At 41.5% G+C, this 21511-nt stretch overlaps 1 protein-coding gene across 2 annotated transcripts; it reads left to right on the top strand.

The window, feature by feature from the left end:
• The first annotated feature begins 8348 nt into the window (after positions 1-8348).
• LOC124149228 (iron-sulfur protein NUBPL-like) lies at positions 8349-21094 on the top strand. Of its 2 annotated transcripts, XR_007218115.1 has the most exons (11): positions 8349-8606; positions 10462-10615; positions 11351-11385; positions 12098-12188; positions 12491-12530; positions 13598-13688; positions 14646-14739; positions 18024-18156; positions 18483-18689; positions 19342-19424; positions 19777-19835. XR_007218115.1 is itself a non-coding variant. In XM_046520676.2 (10 exons), the coding sequence occupies exons 1-10, from the start codon at positions 8517-8519 to the stop codon at positions 19831-19833; spliced, it is 942 nt and encodes a 313-aa protein (XP_046376632.2). In that variant the 5' UTR covers positions 8362-8516; the 3' UTR covers positions 19834-21094. The 2 variants fall into 2 exon arrangements, 1 of the variants encoding a protein (XP_046376632.2); XM_046520676.2 differs by lacking the exon at positions 18024-18156 and having other exon boundaries at positions 8362-8606; positions 19777-21094.
• Positions 21095-21511: the final 417 nt, after the last annotated feature.

The following is a 21511-nucleotide window of genomic DNA, read 5'->3' as shown; positions in this document are numbered from 1 at the left end:
CACACTCACACTCACACACAAACACTCACACTCACACACAGACTCACACACACACTCACACACAGACTCACACATTCACTCACACTCACACACACACACACACACAAAAAACACTCACACACACTCACACTCACACTCAAACACACACACACTCACACTCACACAAAAAAACACACACACAAACACACACACACAAAAACACTCACACACACTCACTCACTCACACACAGACTCACACTCACACACAAACTCACGCTCACACAAACACTCACACTCACACACAGACTCACACACAGACTCACACATTCACTCACACACAAACACACACACACAAAAAAAACACTCACACTCACACTCACACACAGACACACACTCACACTCAAACACACACACACTCACACTCACACTCACACACAAAAAACACACACACATAAACACTCACACACACTCACACTCACACACTCACATTCACACTCAAACACACACAGACTCACACTCACACAAAACACACACACTACCACACTCACACACACTCACACTCAACCTCACTTCAGCGATCACCGCTTTCATCGAATTCCTGGCGCTAAATAACACCCTTTCCTTTCCTGGACATTTGGTGAAATTAGTTCATCATTTAAGACACCTGTTATGATATCAATTCGGGTTCTAATTATATATCCATAGACGTTATTTCAAGCGACAGCAACGTCCAGTAAAGTCCTCAAGTTTTCCAGAAACTTTGTAAAGAAGCTTTATAACTGAAACAAACTACGTATGTAAAGTTGAGCTGCGTTTTAACAACGTCATCTTCATGTGTCTCAATACTAGTATATAATATAAGGACATGACCCCGGTATCCTGCATAATAGCGCAACTTGAAATTAAGACAAGATATTTTATTCGGATGAAATGGTCGCGGGTGTGGAGGTACTGATTGACTGCAGAAAATGAGCTTAACCCGATGCTACAACCCTGCACTACAACAACCGTTGCCAAGCAACCCATGTTGCTTACCAATCCAACTACCGTTGCCAGGCAACCCATGTTGCTATGCAGCTAGCGGTCCCAGGAAAGTACTATTGCCAAATATTGAGCGTTGGCAACTAAGCCATTCACTGTATAAGCAGAATGGACAAGTTGGTTCCTGCTGGAAAGCGGGCAACCCTATCCTGTATAATTTATAATTTGGGATGTATCCCAAGATGCCAAATGTAACTTGTAATGCACCCCGCCCATCTGCAACTTTTAATTCATTCATGAAGCCATCATAATATACAAACATAATGCTCCAGTAAAGTTCCACCGAATTGACAACTACAAAGCTTGAATAACTAGTAATTAAGAACAACATAGTGGGTGGGTGGACGCAACGAACGACAGATGAATGAAAGAATATAAAATACATGTTGTACGGCTGAAAGCTGGAGAGCAAGTGCCGCGTGAGCCGATGCCACGCCACAAGATGACACAGTAAATATAAACAGACGCTCCTAGGAAGTGCCAAGAGTGGATCTAGGCCAGAGACGATGGCACCGTGCAAACCAGAGCACCGACGTACAAGATGGGGGTATTTAGCCACAGGGCCACGGATAGCCATACTATACTGACTGTACTGATTACATTTTTTTTAATGTAATCAGTACAGTACAGTCAGTATAGTATGGCTATCCGTGGCCCTGTGTATTTAGCTGTATTAATAATGACAACAGTGGCGATAGACTAAAATCTAGTCCCTGAAATGAACATATCGTACATAAAAAAAACAGTTGTTCAGTTATCTTAATAAAAATATAATAAAAAGGAGCCCAGTGACTCTCTTCATTTTCAGATGTTACTGAAGTGATCTAGACTTGCCAAACATTATAGACTTGCATGGGCTGTATTTGATATATATTTGTATCAGGGTCTGTAAGACAGACTACAGTGGCGAGTCCTTCACCGTTCTGAGTCGTTCTGACGTGACCCCTAATGGGATGTCCACAGATCTTTGTTTAGCGATAGCGAGAACTGAGATCTGATTTTAATGACATTGGTGACAAGCCTGACATAAAGGCATTTAGTCCTGAGCACGAAATGTTATTAATAAAGACTTTCTCGGCGAATGGAAATCGATAATTATGAATAATCCCACTTGAGTGTCAAGACACGTGAAGCCTGGGAGACGTTAGGGTGAGCTGGCGGCCGACCCACCTGACGAGTCTAACACGCAATGACAAGTAATCGTTAAATATGTTCATGTTGGATAAGTTGAAGTAATTAACATCGAGCTACCGCTGAGAAACTGAGCTCGTCTGACCCGGTGAAACTACATGAGGCTGGGCGTGGACATTGAACACCACACAGACATTGCTTGGCTACCTGTCTGCACAGGTGTGTGAGAGTCAGTTGGGTTTAACGCCGCTTTGAAAAGTATTCCAGTCGGCACAGGTGTATAATCATGGTGCGTACATCAAACACAAGACTAACATCTGGTCTATGAAATGAAAATATTTTAAGAAAAAACTGTTGTTAAATTACAGTTATCAAATATAATGAAAAGGGGCCCAGAGACTTTCTTCTAGTCTCTGAAATGAAAATATTTTACGAAAAAACAGTTGTTAAATTACAGTTATCAAATATAATGAAAAGGGGCCCTGAGACTAACATCTAGTCTCTGAAATTTAAATATTTTAAGAAAATTTTTTTTGTTAAATTACTATTATCAAATATAATGAAAAGGGGCCCAGAGACTTTCTTCTAGACCCTGAAATGAAAATGTTTTAAGTAAAAACAGTTGTTAAATTATAGTTATCAAATATAATATAAAGCAGCCCAGAGATTTTCTTCCCGATACCGCAGTAATCTATGCTTGCTAAACATTGTGGACTTTGCATGGGCTGTATTGGATATATTTGTTTCAGGGTCTGTATGACAGACTAATGAAACACATATACTTAATATAAGTGTAACATTGTATACAAAACAACTAATTCTAAACACAAACCTAAAACACGCTCCTTTTCCAGTAATACTGACCATTCCAAGTAATATATGCTTATTAAATCTTAATATCTTAATTTAATCGTATTTAGAACCAAAATATGCTCAGAATATATCGATTCATGGTATACTATCTGATAAGATATAAATCAAACACAATATCCACTGATTCAAATAGCAGCATACAAAAATCGAAGTTCGTGTTTTCGCAGGTGTGTGTTATCTCATCTACCTAATGGTCTCGGTTTTAAAGGTAATTTATATTGCTAACGTGAGTTAGCATGCACAGTGAATATACTAATTGTTCGGCCGTGTCATTTCTATCAGACAGACAGATTTATTTGTATAAATGCCAACTGACCCGTTGTACTAAATACATTATACATCATATATTTTTTATTTAAGGGTAACCTTATTAATACTTTCTTTTGTTGAGAACACGTACATTGGAAAGAACGTACGTTTTGAAGAATGTATTATGGTATCATTGTTTGATAATTAACAAGATTCTTTCAAAACAAAAGTAATGATGGTTAACTATCTTTGGGATACACATTTCCCGCCGACTCGCATAATTGAGTGAGTGAGTATGGTTTTACGCCGCTTTTAGCAATATTCCAGCAACATCACGACGGGGGACACCAGAAATGGGCTTCACACATTGTACCCATGTCGGGAATCGAACCCGGGTCTTCAGCGTGACGAGCGAACGCTTTAACCACCAGGCTACCCGACCGCCCCGACTCGCATAAAGAAGACAATTGTATACAACATGGCGTCCATCCTCCATGACATGACAGTGTTCACATAAGACGGCATCATCTTCAATATTAGCAACACCCCTAGGGACAGGTTGAATGCCAAGATTACTTTGCCCACATCTAAATATTTAGTTAATAATCTTCTACATTCACCATACTTAATATTTGATAAACATTTTTCACAACCGATACAAGATTTATGTAGTTATTTGAAAGAGACGGTCTTGCTGTCTGGAGATGCATCCCAATCTTGAAACGAGCAATCATTAACGATGTGCAAACACTTGCCAACGCTTTGTGCAACCCATACATTCCCCAAACAAAATTACTTAGCAAAAGCCTGATATGCGATGCCCAGTTAGGGCGTTTTCTATCTGCAACGTATAACAACATTTCAAAACACTGGTATTGGTATCTGTTTTGCACTCATTTGCATTATCTTAAGCCAATATTTAATTCATTTTACATGGTAAATATTATGAAGTGGATACCTGCCACATTCACCATACTGCATTTGCATTTCTGTTGCTGGTGTGAAGACAACAGTTACGAACCTTGCTATGAACAATTTCAATGCTATTCCATTTTGGTATTCTCAAATCTCAGCAATATACATTAATACCGGAACACTTTTCTTATCAAATATACAAAATGCTCCCTTAACCGAAATATTACAACGTCTCGTTGACGATTTTACTGACCAAGTGCTTTGCTTGCTTGCTCACACAATACACAACACACACCGAACACACACCCAACACACACCCAATACACACACGCACGCACGCACGCACGCGCGCCCCGAAAATGTTATTAGGATCACTTTTACTAACTTTTTTTGGCGGTGGCAGTATTATTCCCGTTGACCATGATGTCCACTGGACGACACTGCATTAAACACAATGACAAGACATGGTGATTTCCCACACTTCCGATGATGAAGAGCTATCATATGCAGGTTTTAGTAGTGGGGGAAGGCGGGGTGAAATGGGATTTAACGTCGCGTTTAGGCGGGGTAACAATAAGTACCATCTTCTAACGTCTTTTGGTATGACGTGACCAGGGGAACGAACAATCGACCTTCCGCCATTCGGGAGAGTGGGAATAAAAAGTATCTGATCAGTCCTCCCAAACTCATCTCGGTTACAGGGGCGGTGGGGTAGTCTTGTGGTTAAAGCGTTCGCTCGTCACGCTGAAGGCACGGGTTCGATTCCCTACATGGGTACAATGTGTGAAGCCCATTTCTGGTGTCCCCAGCCGTGATATATCGGAATATTGCTAAAAGCGGCGTAAAACCATACTCACTCACTCACTCACTCATGAAGCATTGCTTGGTTTCTAAATGATGGGACTTTTCGGAATGCCCGCTTCTACTGCTTAGATCAGTGAGTGAGTGAGTGAGTGAGTGAGTGAGTGAGTGAGTGACCCCACCCCCTTCATCTGTAATGATATACAGTTTCACATATCAAAGAGAGTGTATCACATGTCAAACGTTTTCTACGTGCAAAATAGTCAACACCATCTGCTTGTCTGATATCAAAACTTTACAAAGTGTTATATTATCTTGATCAACGCGGAACTGGAATCAAATATAATTTGGGCAGACATGTAAAACCTGGCCTATTTAACTAAGGAATTAGTTATGAGTAAAGGATTTGGATTCAAAATTACCTTCTTATCGGCTTTAGCCCAACAAGCGAAAGCTGGTTCAGTAAAACTGGAGTATAAAACTGCACAGATACCAGACGATCTGCACGCACGGAGTCGTACCCACCGACAATATCTAACCCGTACCTAATATTTGATATGAAGCAAGATTTCCGAAATCGGGTTGCTTTCAACAGTGTATGCCATGAAAAAACGACAAGCAAATTATGTTCATAATCATTTATTCAGCGCTAAATTCACATATTCTGGCATACACTTTCACAGACACCTTCAAAGCAATTTGTTAGCACTATTTACACACATTTAGCCATTTTGTGTTCGTTTAATTCAGCCTTGAAATACCTTTTTTTACATTTCAACATTTATCGATCATAAATTTCAAATTGATTGTACATTTCAAACATTCCTTGGTGATCATAGATTGGCCAATTAACTTATGAACATAATCAGTGTCCGACACAAGCTGTGACTTGTGATTCTACTCCTCTTCAAGTGGCCTTGTTATTAAAAAACAAAGGTTCAACTGCCGGTAACAGGGTAAGCGGTTTCTCTGCACTGGTATTTTGCCCAGAACCTGAATGGGTGGTATTGTAAAAGTATTGAATTCGGTCGTGAGATATACATCATAGTTTTAACTGTGGTCATTATTTAAGTATATGTTTAAGTTATTACCAATTATTATGACTCATGGCCCATAGTCTTTTGTTCGTTTGTTTGGTTGTTGTTTTACGCCGCACTCAGCAATATCCCCGCCTTTTGACGGCAGCCTGTAAATAATGGAGTCTGGACCAGACAATCCAGTGATTCATACCATGAGCATTGTGGGGTTGTATGGGTGTACAGGTGCGTTGATGGTTTCATTGGTGCTTGAAGGTTGGATGGGTGTGGGTGGATCGGCGTGAGGGTCGGTAGATGGGAGGAAGTGTGGGTCGATGTGCGGTGTGCGAGTGTGGAGTGGGCGTGTGGGTAGATGGGAGGAAGTGTGGGTTGATGCGCGTGTGCGAGTGTGGGTGGATCGGCGTGAGGGTGGGTAGATGGGAGGAAGTGTGGGTTGATGCGCGTGTGCGAGTGTGGGTGGATCGGCGTGAGGGTGGGTAGATGGAAGGAAGTGTGGGTCGATGCGCGTGTGCGAATGTGGATGGCTGAGTGGGCGGGTGGGAAGATGGTTGGATGTGGGTGTGATGGGGGATGAGGGATGAGTGGGTGGATGGATATGGGGGGATGAATGTAGCTACGGGTGAGTCAGAATAGTAAGTAAAGTAGTGTTATGTTTTGTGTTGTGTTATGTGCTTTCAATGTGTAGGGGTTTTTTTGTTTTAATTTTTTGGCCTTCGCGTTGACTGTCTGAATGACTACGTGTAGACTGAATATCTACGCGTTGACTGAATACCTACGGGTTGACTGTCTAAATAACTGCGTGTTGGCTGTCTGAATATCTACGTGTTGACTGTCTGAATAACTGCGCGTTGACTGTCTGATTAACTGCGTGTTGACTGTCTGAATAACTGCGTGTTGACTGAATATCTACGGGTTGACTGTCTGAATATCTACGGATTGACTGTCTGAATATCTGCGTGTTGACTGTCTGAATATCTACGTGTTGACTGTCTGAATAACTATACGGGTTGACTGTCTGAATATCTACGGATTGACTGTCTGAATATCTGCGTGTTGACTGTCTGAATATCTACGGGTTGACTGTCTGAATATCTACGGGTTGACTGTCTGAATAACTGCGTGTTGACTGTCTGAATATCTGCGTGTTGACTGTCTGAATATCTACGGGTTGACTGTCTGAATAACTACGTGTTGACTGTCTGAATATCTACGTGTTGACTGTCTGAATATCTACGGGTTGACTGTCTGAATATCTACGGGTTGACTGTCTGAATAACTGCGTGTTGACTGTCTGAATATCTGCGCGTTGACTGTCTGAATATCTACGGGTTGACTGTCTGAATAACTACGTGTTGACTGTCTGAATATCTACGTGTTGACTGTCTGAATATCTGCGTGTTGACTGTCTGAATATCTACGGGTTGAATGTCTGAATAACTGCGTGTTGACTGTCTGAATATCTACGGGTTGAATGTCTGAATATCTACGTATTGACTGTGAATACCCACGTGTTGACTGAATACCCACATGTCTGACTGTCTGAACACCTACGTGTTGACTGAACGACGTGTTAAACCGTTAAGCCATTTTTCGGTACCTGATACTGTAGTCGCAGCCTGAGGATATGCTTTCACTTGGTGGCTGTCGAGACACGATTATTTACAGACCATTGCCATACAGCTGGAAACTACACACACATTGGAAGTTATATGTGTTTTTATACCCATGGGTATAACATGAAAATGGTTTTATACGGAAGCTCTTCATAGTGACGCAATCAACATGGAAATTCTCAGATCAGTCCACGATATATTGTTAAACATAAAGGATTCCAATAGTACCCAACTGTAATCTGTTGTTTTTTTGGAGCGGTATTTATATAATAAATGTTTTGCTTGTTTACCAATAGGAATTCCATCTATGAAATAAAAATATGTTTAACCCATATAGAAGTAATATTACTCACTGAAGTTCTCCTGTCGTCATTTTTTGCTAATGTCTATGATCCAAATTCAAATTCGAGTAACCACGGACGGGTTATATATAGGTCCGTGGGGTAACGTTCGCGTTAAGTCGTCTAATAATCTGGGGCTGCTTTGTTGAAATGAAATGTTAATACATTTGGAAAAGTATAAAATTTAAGTGTTGAAACAGCTTTCACGGACAGCACAGCTTCATGTTATCGCAACGTCCGAGTTCGACTAATAATTAGAATCGCCATACCACTGATTGTACTAGCGCTTCGTCTGTTGCATATGATGTTGTGTCATTTGAATAACATGTATACATGTAATAGTTCAGGATATTTGCTGTACGTTTATGTCGGTAGCGATATTATCATCAGATAGGTGTTTCCTCTGAGATTACATTTATTGGTATCCCAATATCAACCATTTTCCGTTTTATTTCAATTTCGTTTTCCAATTTGTTCATTTCGCGTTTCCACGGCTGAAGAGCTCCACAACAAACAACACGTGGTTGTTTGACAGAATGTTGTTTCTCAAGATTTGGAGCAGTCCGACGAGAAGGAATGCCTGTAGCGCATGGATAAGGTTATTTTCATCGCATGACAACCCCTTTGTAAGTAGCACAGTTTCACATCGTCATTACTTGAAGAAAAGTCATAAACGAACTAAGAGAAGTGGTCATATAATCTTGTGAGTAACACAGAAAGAGGACAACAACAATAAACTCTCCTGACTCCTGGTAATGGTGGTCACCCCAGATCCATGTGTTTCTATGCGGGAGATAGTTATACATGCAAAGTTATATAACTTAAACTCTTAACTTTAGTACTGTAAGGATGTATAACCAGCAAGGTCGTCCTCAGTTCCCACATGACCTAGGCTAAGGGACATTGAAGTTCGGTACAAAATTTCGGTTTGGGAACTGTTGTACTGGATCCCTGGCAAATACTATTGAGATACACGTATAACACGATCTGATCATGCAAACACTGAAGTTGATTGAAGCTTTATCAGTACACAAACATATAAGTCAGAAGGAATGCATGCATAGTCTGAAAAAAATGTGAACATTAGCGACTTGTAGTATAGACATGGTGTGTTGTTTTTTTTGTCATTAAACAATATATCATGTGACGGTGCAATTATAGAATCTGTTCGCCACCAAATAGTATCATAAAAATTAGATATGTCACAAGAAAAAAGATTTAGTATAGGAAAATACATATTTGCTCATGCCTCTTCAATCCTTAGGGTTAATAGTGTTAGGGATTAGGTAACTCCCAACTCTATCCTTAGCCCTTTGATCCTTGAATGAAAATAGTGGCTACATATTCTATAGCAGCTCCCATATGACCACGAGTCCAGTGGGTACCCAGGCCCTATTCCATACCACCCAACCCAAGTACCCAAATTACCCCGTCCCAGCCCTAAAATACAATAATATGTCTGTGACCACGACAAGATCAGGTTGGTGTCATGGGAACATGTTACTCGATCCGTTACATGTGTCACAAGTAGGGTGTACAGGATTCTATGAGCTGAGTGGGCTTGTACACCACGAGACCAAAGTAACAAATTTATCATAATGTGTTCACATGTACAGAGATTTATTTTCAGCAAATTATGTTTGTAGGACAATACCAAGTCTGCCTTGTGAACCCCATTGGGTTCTCAAATGTGAATTAGGCTCAATTTTGTCATGACAAGCAGATGACATCGTGAAACACTGTGATGTTATAATCCCAATACAGGCCAGCGGGGCGACTTGTATAGGTTTTTCACAAGATGTCCCCTGGCCAGTTAGATAACTTGATTTTACTGATAATACTATTTACAATTACAGGACCATGTGTGGTCCAAAAGTGAAACATGATAACAATATAAGTTGTCAACCGGTCTCAAGGGGTCTATGGTGTGTTGTACCTTGTATAGACCCTGAGCCTCACTCGGTAAAATGCTTTGATTCAGGCAAATGAACCGGGTTACTTGCCTTTATCCAATGCATTTGGATAACCATCGGTTCATTTCAGCTCCATGATACTTATGAGAGATAAGCAAGTTACTTAAGGTGTGTTACGATTGATTTCTCAGCGGGGTACATGGAAAATAATTGCCCGCTAGTTAACCAATGAGAAGCTAGTATTTTAATGGAAGGTTAAACAAGTACTATTAAACTAGTGGTCACATTTTCTCTATTGCAGTAGTAAGAACAGTGTCAACCGCTAGTTTGCCTTGCTAAGTCTTCACACTAATCATGCTGACAGGGCAGAGGGGTAGCCTGGTGGTTTAAGCGTTCTCTTGTCACGATAAAGAGTTCATGGGTTCAACTCCCAACTTGGAAACAATGTGTGAAGCCCATTTCTGACGTACCCTGCCATATAATTGTTGGAACAGTGCTAAAAATAACGTTAAACCACTCGCTCTCATTCGATATCATGTCGCCATTGTGAAGATCACACTATTTTCAGGGCATTCCTCCATCATCAAGTAAAAAGTCACCAGAGGAAATGAGAAGAGAGCACATGGCTCGAGGGTTGCCACGGAAACGTCAGATTGATGGAGTGAAACATGTTATCATTGTTGCATCAGGAAAAGGAGGAGTTGGAAAATCAACAACAGCAGGTGAGGCTTGGTAGTGAGTGGATGTTGGTGGAAAACAACATATTCGTCAGTAGAATGGTCACAATGTCTGCTTTGTATGACTAGTACATTGATAGGTAACCATGGTAACGGACAGAAAAGACAAACGTTTATGTTGTGACCTGGATGTTTGGATGTTTTTGAACAGCACCAGATCTGTCAGCTCTTAAAGTTCTTAAAGGGGTGAAAGCCATATTATCAGGTAGAATGTCCATAGGAGTTAGTCTTTCTAATTTCTGATTCTTCATTTTTATTTTATGGTTCAGACAGTGCAGAGTGTGTTCATACTTCAATTCTCATGTGTTTGCACAGTTAACTTGTGTAAATATTCAATTCACTATCTTGATATAGTGATATGGTAACAATATAATGAATATTGCATTTGACCATGTCATTGTCACTCTAAAGCAAAAAGTTTCAAACTCTTTATTAAACAGCAGCAAGTGTATCATCCCTGACAAAATAAATGACATGCACTCCTGTGTTTTGTCAAGGACAGACGTCAGGCCCTATGTACAAGCAGCTCACTCACTCACTCAGTGCTTTGAATCACCGTTTTCAGTGATATTAATGAAGTAGACATTTTGACATTGATAACGTGACACTGCACAGCTAGCATTAATACTGGCTAAATGGGAGGGCGGCCAAGTCTAAAGCTAATGTCATATGATGGCTCAATGCAACATGATCTAGAGATATTTTTCACATCTTTTTCAGTGAATCTTGCATTAGGCCTAGCAGCCAATGAACCAGTAAGCTATTTTCATTTCATTTCTGTACATATATATTACTCAAAAACATTAACCTATTTTACATTTTGTTGGTATAAACAATTCCATGTATATTTGTTTGAGGAATGATAGACCATGATAGAAAGGATACAGAAAATACAATGCATTTGCTAAACAGAAACCACTTTTGATAATGTCTTTATGCTGACATTAAGTAATGGTCTAGTCCCTTGTTTACAGTGTTAGTAAGTCTTTTCCTTTCATCATGTTTAGTCACACACATTCCCGGGGCAACCCGTGAAGATTCAGGTAGAGAATAGGCCTTCAGCAACCCATGCTTGCCACAAGAGATGACTATGCTTGTTGTAAGAGGCAACTAATGGGATCCGCTGGTCTTGCCACAAGAGATGGCTATGTTTGTTGTAAGAGGCAACTAACGGGATCCGCTGGTCTTGCCACAAGAGATGACTATGCTTGTTGTAAGAGGCAACTAACGGAATCCACTGGTCAGGGGCACTGACATGTGATGGATCAGCCTAGTTCTTATCAAGCAATGAATTGATTAATTGCACGTCTACATACGTAATTGTTTCCTATTCACATACAGAATAATTTATTTTTATTATCAATCAATATATCATGATACTTTTGAGTTGATACTTTAATTTCCTATCGATGACAGCTCTAGTATGTGTCTGTTTACATGTATGTTTGACAGTGATGTGTGTTGCAGCTCAAGGATGTTGGCTTGCTGGATGCTGATGTCTATGGGCCGTCAGTACCCAAGCTGATGAACCTGCGAGGAGAGCCAGAGCTTACTCCAGGTACAGACATTAGCCGCTAGTCAAAGCCCAAGTCTAGAAAAATTCTGTTCCAGTAAGCTCATCTAATATTCCATATTATGACACTAACATCTACTGAGCAGGATGGCAAGAACCAAGTTCTGGCTAGTAGACTCCAATGTTTTTGGCACAGACTGCGGGTAGTATGTTAAATACCTAAACCATTAGTCCTGTTCAAGCGATATATTCAATTACATTTTTAGTTAAACTTTTGACCAAGATGTGTGTTGTAAATCCTACCTGATTAACATGAATAATAATTGATGGCTTACTTCTTTCTTCAGATAATCTGATGAGGCCACTGGTGAATTATGGAATAAAATGGTATAATAATAATAATAATATGATGATGATGATGAGATTAACGTTGTGTTTTCTCAGTGTGGATTCCAGTTTGTCCCTGATACTCCATGATTGGTGTAAAAACCAACAAAAGTTGGGATTGAGTTGTCACAATTTGTGACCTGGCAGATAGTGTGTCACGGCATCTGATGTAGTGTAGCTGTTGTGTGTTGCTGACTGCAGTAATCTTCACCTAGAGATTGTAGAGAGACCAAGGCATAGTAGGTCCAACAAGACCAATATGTGGCATTCAAGCAGATTGATACAGAAATTTAAAGTCACAATGCCTGCTGGAAATGGAAATAACTGATTTCCAACATGACACAATGACTGCTTCCTCCATGACACAATGACTGCTTCCTCCATGACTACTCTCTAAATGACACAATGACTGCTTCCTCCATGACACAATGACTACTCTCTAAATGACAGACTTTAAATGTCCTGTTGCCCTGAATCTCATGTTGTTTGACTTCTTGCACTGTCCTGCCATGATGGAGGTCAGCTGTGTGAGTACGAGAACACTCGATCCTTCGTACAAAATATTTCACACATTCATATGATATTCATTTGCCATTACCCATCCTTATCAAAACGAATACATGTATGTCTTTTTCGTCCTGCAGAGTCTCGACTGATTGGCACTAGGTGTTTGTGAGGCAGGGAATCTGAAACTTTTCTTTGATTGACTTAATCAGGTTGTCTTGACTGGGCACCGCCATTTTGTTTGGAAGTGATTTGAAAGGTGGAATCTGATTGGTCAGTATGAGGGACATTGAAGGGACATAACTCATAATAGCTACTGGTAGCGCTACAATTGACCCCAGAAATTGCAGTCTAGTTCGACAAGAGTGGAAACTGGTCTTTAAGGTCAGTTAACTAACTCCCTTGCCTCAGGAAGATTGGTCCAAACTTGATTGCCTACGGTTCCCTTACAACATTCACCCACTCACTCTATAACAAATAAACTTCTACCTCTGTAACACAATGACTGCCCTCTTCCATGAGCTCTCTGTTAAATCTAAGTATCAGTAGTGTCTGTTCTGCAGTATGTCCATGGGCTTTCTGGTGGAGGAGACTGCAGCCATTGTGTGGAGGGGGCTCATGGTGATGGCAGCTATTGAGAGACTGACCAGGCAAGTGAGTATGGTGTTCTGCATCAAGCATTCTGTAGACTGTATCTTGATCATGGTGCCTGGTAGCAACTAGTTAAAACTAGTTCTCTAAAGAATATACTTTGGTCACGTATGTAAGACTGAAGTACTAAAAACTAGAAACATGCAACAAATCACCTTGCAACATGATGCCATTCAAGTCTGTTATATATTCATGATCTACATACAGTGTCAATTTTGAGAGAGTTAACTGACTTTAAAAGTCCAGTTTCCACCCTTGCCGAACTAGGCTGGAATTACTGGGCTCAATCGTAGCACCACCAGTGGCTATTACCAGTTATGTCCCTTCTAAGCCTCTCCTGTGGACCAATCATTTCCACCTCTCGTATCACTTGCGTTTGCTTCACACAAAATGGTGGCGCTCGGTCAGGACGATCTGATAGATAATCAAGATCTATATTGTGATAAAACGGGTCGTACATCGCAAAATGCATCAAATCACGTGAGCACCTTGATTAAAAACATGAAAAGATTTAGAAAATATCTGCTGACAATGAGTTGGCGGTACACATGCTTTGCAAATCCTACAATCGACCGAAATCTGCACGACACTTTACAAACCGGATTTCAATTTCGGTGCGAGATTTTGATTGGACTATGCATAGACTCGTTAGTCCCGCCAAAATGTAACTCTATAATACCAGCCTAGTTTGGCAAGGGTGGAAACTGGACTTTTATAGTCAGTTAACTCACTTGCCTCGGGAAGATGTGGTAGAATGGAGATAAACATATTGTGTTTTTAGAGCTAGGTTACCTGTAGATTTAACCGCGCTAAATTTAACAAATCTAATACGGTTACAAATTCAAGTTTGTGCATTTAAATCTACAGGTAACCTAGCTCTACATTGAAAACACAGTATGTTTATCTCCTAATTGTTTTGTACCACCGCAACCATAATGATCCTGATGAATGTTCTTGCAGGTGTCATGGAGCCCCCTGGACTATCTGGTGATAGACATGCCCCCAGGGACGGGCGACGCCCAGTTGTCCATATCCCAAAACATCCCAGTCTCAGGTACAAGTGTTCTCATGCCCCTAGAGCTGTTGGTTTGAAGCTACAAACTAATCAGGGGAATCCTTTGGTTTTGCCCCACTCTGAAAACATGATGTGTCTTGTCATGTTATTATGTCATACCCTATCAGGGCTTCACCTTGATCTACAAAACTAAGGGTCAAAGCAACAGTCCATAATTAATGTCAAGGGTCCTTACAGTGTAGGGTTATCTATATTATATATGACCATGGTTAGGTGCTCTGTCGCCTAAAGACTACTAGCTCTGTTATGCATGAATGATCTCCCTTATATCATGGACCATGTGGAGGCTGTATGCTCAACAGTCAGCACAATAAACCTACTACCTTCAAACTATATGAACTGTAAGATTTGATCATTTTGTAACTTATCCCTCCACAACAGTATGTAGTTTTCCTTCTAGCATCGATCATATAACAGTGTAGAACAATGTAATACAATCACCAGAACACACCCTCCAATCACCTCGCTCCCAGCATGCTCCTGTACTACATGTCACTTTTTCCTTCATTGCCCGTGGTGAACGGACACATTTACGATTGGATTAGTTTTTGTCATTTGAATTTGATCATCCTTAGTGCATCATTATTAGGGTCCCTGGCAGTTACGTATCAGTAAATATAATTATACAGCTACTTACCTTCCTCACACATGTATTTTCCCTGCCAACGGACTATCTTGCGGGGAAATTGCCTCATGATAAAATGGACAACGTCACGGTGGCTCATTACATCAATCTGTTGGGATCCACTCACAGAGTCTCCTGGATCTCACATTCGCATTCCACCATCCCATAGACAACTTCCCGTTGACGATGAGAGTTCGCAACATTCTGGGCATCTCAAACATTCTTGCCATTGCCCCATCTCGCCCCAGTCAGTCCCCGTGGAGTGGCAGTTGTCCCCAGATAATTTCTCGATGTTTTGCCAGTGGTTTGGCCACCCACCCACTACAGCCACCAGCTTCAGCAATAATATCACTGATACAGGACATTCTAGCTTGTGATCTTGCCGCCCCACGCCATCAAGTGGTGTTTTGTTTCAACCCCTGGTGCTCCTTCCCCGTGTTCTACAGAAACTGGCATCCACAGTGAACATCCAGATTCTTGCCCAGTGTTGCGGGATCTACAAGTGTAGTTCATTTGCAGAGCGCATTGACAGCCTGGGGTTTCTCCATGGCGGCGGCTATCGCCATCTGTCAGACACACCACCATCCCCGTGTGACCAGAAATGGTTCTTTCGAGACTCATTGCTGTCAACATGATATGGATCCTACTTTCGAGACGACTCCATTCACAACAGACTTCTGGTCTATTTTCTCCTGTCATTTGCCACTATAGCACATGTCCGTGAACTTCACGCTCTAGACATCATCCAGATCAAGTTTGGACATGGGCCACAGGCAGAGGTACATTTGGCTTATTTCCAAATATCAATTGCCTGATCAGTTAGATCGCACCTTCACTGTCACCCTTCTGACTAACATTGTTGGGTCTGGTGACACAGAGGACATCTCCCTCTGCCCAGTTCATGCTACACCATGATATTGACATAACTAGTCGCTTTCTGCGCCAACATAAATGCCTTTTCCTTCCAACCGCCAAGTTTGTCATTCTGGTTGCGTCCAACCATTATTCAGGCTTACGCCTATGTTGGACTGGATCCACCAATCCGCATAAGACTCTGGCTTTATCGTCCACGATGGCAATCCACACCAACAGCTCCCTCAGACAATATCCAAGGCTGCTTTTAGCAAACCGACACTTCTTTCGCCAACTTCTACCTCCAGGTTCTGTCTGTTGAGGATGTTGATGGTGTCCATCAGCTGGGTCCTCTCTTCTTCGCCCAGCAACTCGTCGCACCTCTATATCACTGTTGATGAGATGGGAATGGAGCAGCTGCCATCAAGGCCCTCCAAATCGGTACTCCTGCATGTTTTGTTCTTCTTTCTACGGAATGTTTGCGATAACTCAGTACCAAGGGTACTACATATCGTGAGGGCAACTACTGTTCCCAATCTTTTGAGTACCTCCAGTTGCAATGTAATTTCAGACCAAGCCTTATCTGTAGCCAGGCATGGTGGTGATGTATTACGGGACTCGTGAAATTGAACAAACCCATGTGTTGGAGATAAAGTGGCAGTCAAGTCTAGTCTGTGCACGACTACTAAATTGCAAATGGGGATATGCAGCTGAACCAATCCGTTGTCCTACTGCGGGGTAATTGTATACTGTTGTGGAGGGATAAGTTAAAGATAGAGAGAATCAGAGTATTCCCCTTATTTTTATCCCCCGCCGCGCGAAAGCGCGAAGCGGGGGATATAGTATTCACGACCGTCCGTCCGTCCGTACGTCCCACCTGTTTGTTGCCGCGATATCTCAAGAACTAAACACTGGATTGTCTTCATATTTGGAACTATGGTGTATATACAGACTCCGCAGACACCATTCGGTTTTGGTGACCTTGACCCCATTTTCAAGGTCACAGCAGGCATATCTGCTTTTGGAGTTGGAAAACGGTGTTGCCGCGATATCTCAAGAACTAAACACTGGATTGTCTTCATATTTGGAACTATGGTGTATATACAGACTCCGCAGACACCAGTCGGTTTTGGTGACCTTGATCCCATTTTCAAGGTCACAGCAGACAAATCTGCTTTTAGAGTTGGAAAACGGTGTTGCCGCGATATCTCAAGAACTAAACACTGGATTGTCTTCATATTTGGAACTATGGTGTATATACAGACTCCGCAGACACCAGTCGGTTTTGGTGACCTTGATCCCATTTTCAAGGTCACAGCAGGCAAATCTGCTTTTGGAGTTGGAAAACGGTGTTGCCGCGATATCTCAAGAACTAAACACTGGATTGTCTTCATATTTGGAACTATGGTGTATATACAGACACCGCAGACACCAGTCGGTTTTGGTGACCTTGACCCCATTGTCAAGGTCACAGCAGGCAAATCTGCTTTTGGAGTTAGAAAACGGTGGTGCCGCGATATCTCAAGAACTAATCGCTGGATTGTCTTCATATTTGGAACTATAGTGTATATACAGACACCGCATACACCTGTCAGATTTGGTGACCTTGACCCCATTTTCAAGGTCACAGCAGGCAAATCTGTTTTTGGAGTTGGAAAACGGTGTTGCCACAATATCTCAAGAACTAATCGCTGGATTGTTTTCATATTTGGTACTATGGTGTACAGGCGGGGGATATTTCGTCACTCTGTGACAAATACTTGTTATACTTATCCTGACACCACAGGCCATGACTGCCCGTCTGTCCATCCCCGCGAAGTTTCGGATCAACTCGTCACCTGTCTCCAGGGGATGGTGGGAAAAAGCGACGAGTATCACAGGATCATGCTTGGAGTGATGTGGTCTGAACGTGTGTTCTGGTGATTATTTTTCATTGTTCTACACTGTTATATGATCAAAGCAAGAAGGAATATTGCACACTATTGTGCCAGGATAAGTTTATAAATAAGGGGGATACTCTGATCCCCTATATTATTTGATAATAGAACCTATAAATTTCTTATCAGGAATTTGGTACAATGGATATTATTGTGCATCCCCCGCAATATCTGTTTACTCTGCATCCATTCTATACATTTGTGCATACTGGCACACATGTCTGTGTCATGAAAACACTGCCCTATGATCCTCTGCTAATCAAATGGCCAATTATTACTATTTTCAAAGACAGTTCTCTGTTGGACAGGTGCTGTAGTGGTGACAACGCCACAGGACATAGCCCTGCAGGATGCCAGGCGCGGAGCGGAGATGTTCCGGAAAGTGGACGTCCCTGTGCTGGGACTGGTGCAGAACATGAGTGTCTTCGTGTGTCCGAAGTGCGGACACCCAGAACATATATTTGGGAAAGATGGTGCGGAGAGAATCGCTAGAGAGTTGAACTTAGACATTATTGGTAAGTATCCTGACAACCAGTAGTCCAACAACATCAGAGTTGAGTATCTGTGACCATGCTGACTGACTATGTTGTCAAGCCTGTAATACTACACAATGAAATGGGGATAGTGTGGATAGTATGGCTGAGAGTAACATGAATTAAGTCCAACTGGTTCATTTAGATGGTTTGATCATCATACCAGTAGACACTGAAAGGTAGTGCTTGTTACCATTCCTGGCACTTGGCATTAACATGATTAAGGGGATGAAACAGGGACTGGTCAGCTCGGAGCCAGTATGATGTGTCTGAGTGGGATGTCCATCTCAGTGGGCTAGCTGTATAAAACCATCATGAGTCTGGACTAGAGCTATAACTAACACACACACACACACACACACACACACACACACACGTTGCTATGAAAGTGCAATTATTTTTTATGAAAGTGCAATTATCTTGAATGCCATGTTAAGCACCATTTCACCTCGACACTAACATTTCCTTGTGCCAGAATCCAAGCTGCATTAACAGGCTGGTGTCATACACCTCGATCAGTTTTAAACAAACAAAAAATAACACATCCACTATGAAGGTTGCCAATATTATAAACACTATGTCGACATATATGCTGTGTGTGTTAGTGAGTGAGTGAGTGACTTATCTTCCACAGGTGACATACCACTGCACAGACGCATCCAGGAGCTGTCCGACTCCGGACAGCCAATTGTGATAGCTGAACCAGACAGTCCTCAGGTAAGTTCCTGACAATATCACTTGATCACTGGTAGGGAAATTGAAATAATCAGTAGCATGAGGTACTGATATTCCAATATAACACCAGGGCCCACTTGCACAAAGCGATCTTAGCGTTAAGACTATCGTAAGCCTATGTTAAAGTATGGGAGTTACGATCATCTTAGCGCTAAGATCGCGTTGAGCAAGTGGGCCCAGGGTTCATTTACTGCTGGCATCAAATACATGAACATACAGTGACTAATGCAGAACAGCACTACAGAGCCTTGTCGTTCCGTTCTTCTCAACCTGAATAATGAGTAATTGAAATGTTGCGAAAGGCTATACAGACTCTACTTGCTGTGTTTTACAGGCAGAGGCATACAGATCTATAGCAAAGAGAGTGGTAGAGCGATTGGCGGATACATGAGTCAGCCTGATGTTGGGTCTGATGCAAGCTTATAGTGGACCTGTGGAGACCAGTGGAGGGTAGTGCCATGATCAGCCCATGTAGTCCAGGATGAAGTGCAGGTCATCAACATCCAAGAGGCCTATGTAGCCAAGAAGCAGGATCTAATTATCTGTATAAATTTATCTCTTTGTGTCGCATGGAGGCTCCATGTTTGGATTCTGGGAGGATGTGTCTTCAGTAATCCATGCTTGTAGGAGAGGGGTAGATGGTTACAATGTGTGATCTGGCTGGTCGTGTGTCATTGTACAAAAGATGTGGATTGTTGATCATGAAATCAGCCACTGGTTTCCTGACCCGGACCGGATTGTGTACAGGCTGCTAATGGAGCTGGACTATCAGAAGAAGCTGGAATCTATGGAATATGACTGAGATATAAACCATCTCTTTGGAAAAATATCAAGGTTTCAGAAAAACTTACAGTGTGACTGATGGTATCGCTGTGTATAAGGCGAGTTTCTTTCGATCATTTTATCAAAATTCTTTAAATTATATTATTGAGTAATTATAAACCGAATCGAGAAACGTGTGTACAGCTGATTGCTACTTATGACTTAGTTTAAAAGAAAATACACACAGTAATCTCAATCTCTGCATTTAACTGCTCATTCATAACAACTTAATACAAACTTATTTAAAAACAGGTTACTTTTATTGTTCTTTGTGCGAAAGTGGAAAAATCACTGGGGCTCCTTAAATCTCATGGTCATTACAACTAAAGGCATGGGTGTCCCAGTCATTTAAGGCGACATAATTCTTCGCTATGTAGAGTTGCATCATCAGATATCCTAGAAAGCTGTGATCGTGTGTTCGATTCCCATAATTGGCCCTGATTATGTTCTATGTTTGTCAGCACCATATCTATGCTCTTGGAGCACCAAAGTGGTAACGTCAAAGACCTGCATCACTTCGGGCTTTCTTCCCATAGCAAGCTGACACGCTGTTGTATAATTGAATGAAATGCTGTTCACAGCTGGGTTGAGCCAAACCTCACATGCAGCTATATAAGACTGCATGTCTTCTCTACACATACTTCAGGGAGAGTTCATGGATTAGGCTAACTGATACAGCATGTCAGACTAATTCTCTAAACTACACCAAAAGACATTAAAAGATGGTACTTGTTGTTACCCTGTCTGACGCTCAGCATTAAGGGGCTAAAACATGGACTGGTTGGCTCGGAGTCAGTATTCTGAGTGGGGTATTCATGTTAAACTGCGACATGGTATCTCTGTGTGATAGCACTAAGAATTGACATCAGTCCGGACTAGTACAAGCAGCCACACATGCAAGTCGCTATATATGTGCAATAATCTTGGACACAACGTTAAACCCCATATTACTTCACCTCTAACCTACTGTCTGGAAACTGGCACAACTCGACTTCACTGGAGCATCACCTAGACAGAAGTGTGTCTACAGAAGAAAATCGCCTAAAGAACCAGTTCAACAGGGAATAAAGACATCAACCAAGTACCTGGATGACTTTGGTCATCTGCTGAGACTTGGTTGAGCGAGACTGTTATGTTGTATGACACTGTATATTAATATTTTAGATAATGTAGAGTCATATTGTGATGAATAAGTACACACATAAAGATTCTCTAGAAAGTCTGGTGTTGTGTTGTCCTGCCTGGAT

Source organism: Haliotis rufescens, unplaced genomic scaffold, assembly GCF_023055435.1.
Source record: "Haliotis rufescens isolate VD_foot unplaced genomic scaffold, xgHalRufe1.0.p SCAF_4, whole genome shotgun sequence".
NCBI classification, from domain to species: domain Eukaryota; kingdom Metazoa; phylum Mollusca; class Gastropoda; order Lepetellida; family Haliotidae; genus Haliotis; species Haliotis rufescens.
This window is presented reverse-complemented; position numbering and strand designations above follow the sequence as displayed.

Excerpts from the sequence above, each read along its gene's own strand:
- LOC124149228 (XM_046520676.2), top strand. The coding sequence starts at position 8,517 with ATGTTGTTTCTCAAGATTTGGAGCAGTCCGACGAGAAGGAATGCCTGT. Across the intron at positions 12,189-12,490 it reads AGAGCCAGAGCTTACTCCAG|ATAATCTGATGAGGCCACTG; the intron begins GTACAGACATTA and ends TTCTTTCTTCAG. Across the intron at positions 13,689-14,645 it reads TTGAGAGACTGACCAGGCAA|GTGTCATGGAGCCCCCTGGA; the intron begins GTGAGTATGGTG and ends ATGTTCTTGCAG.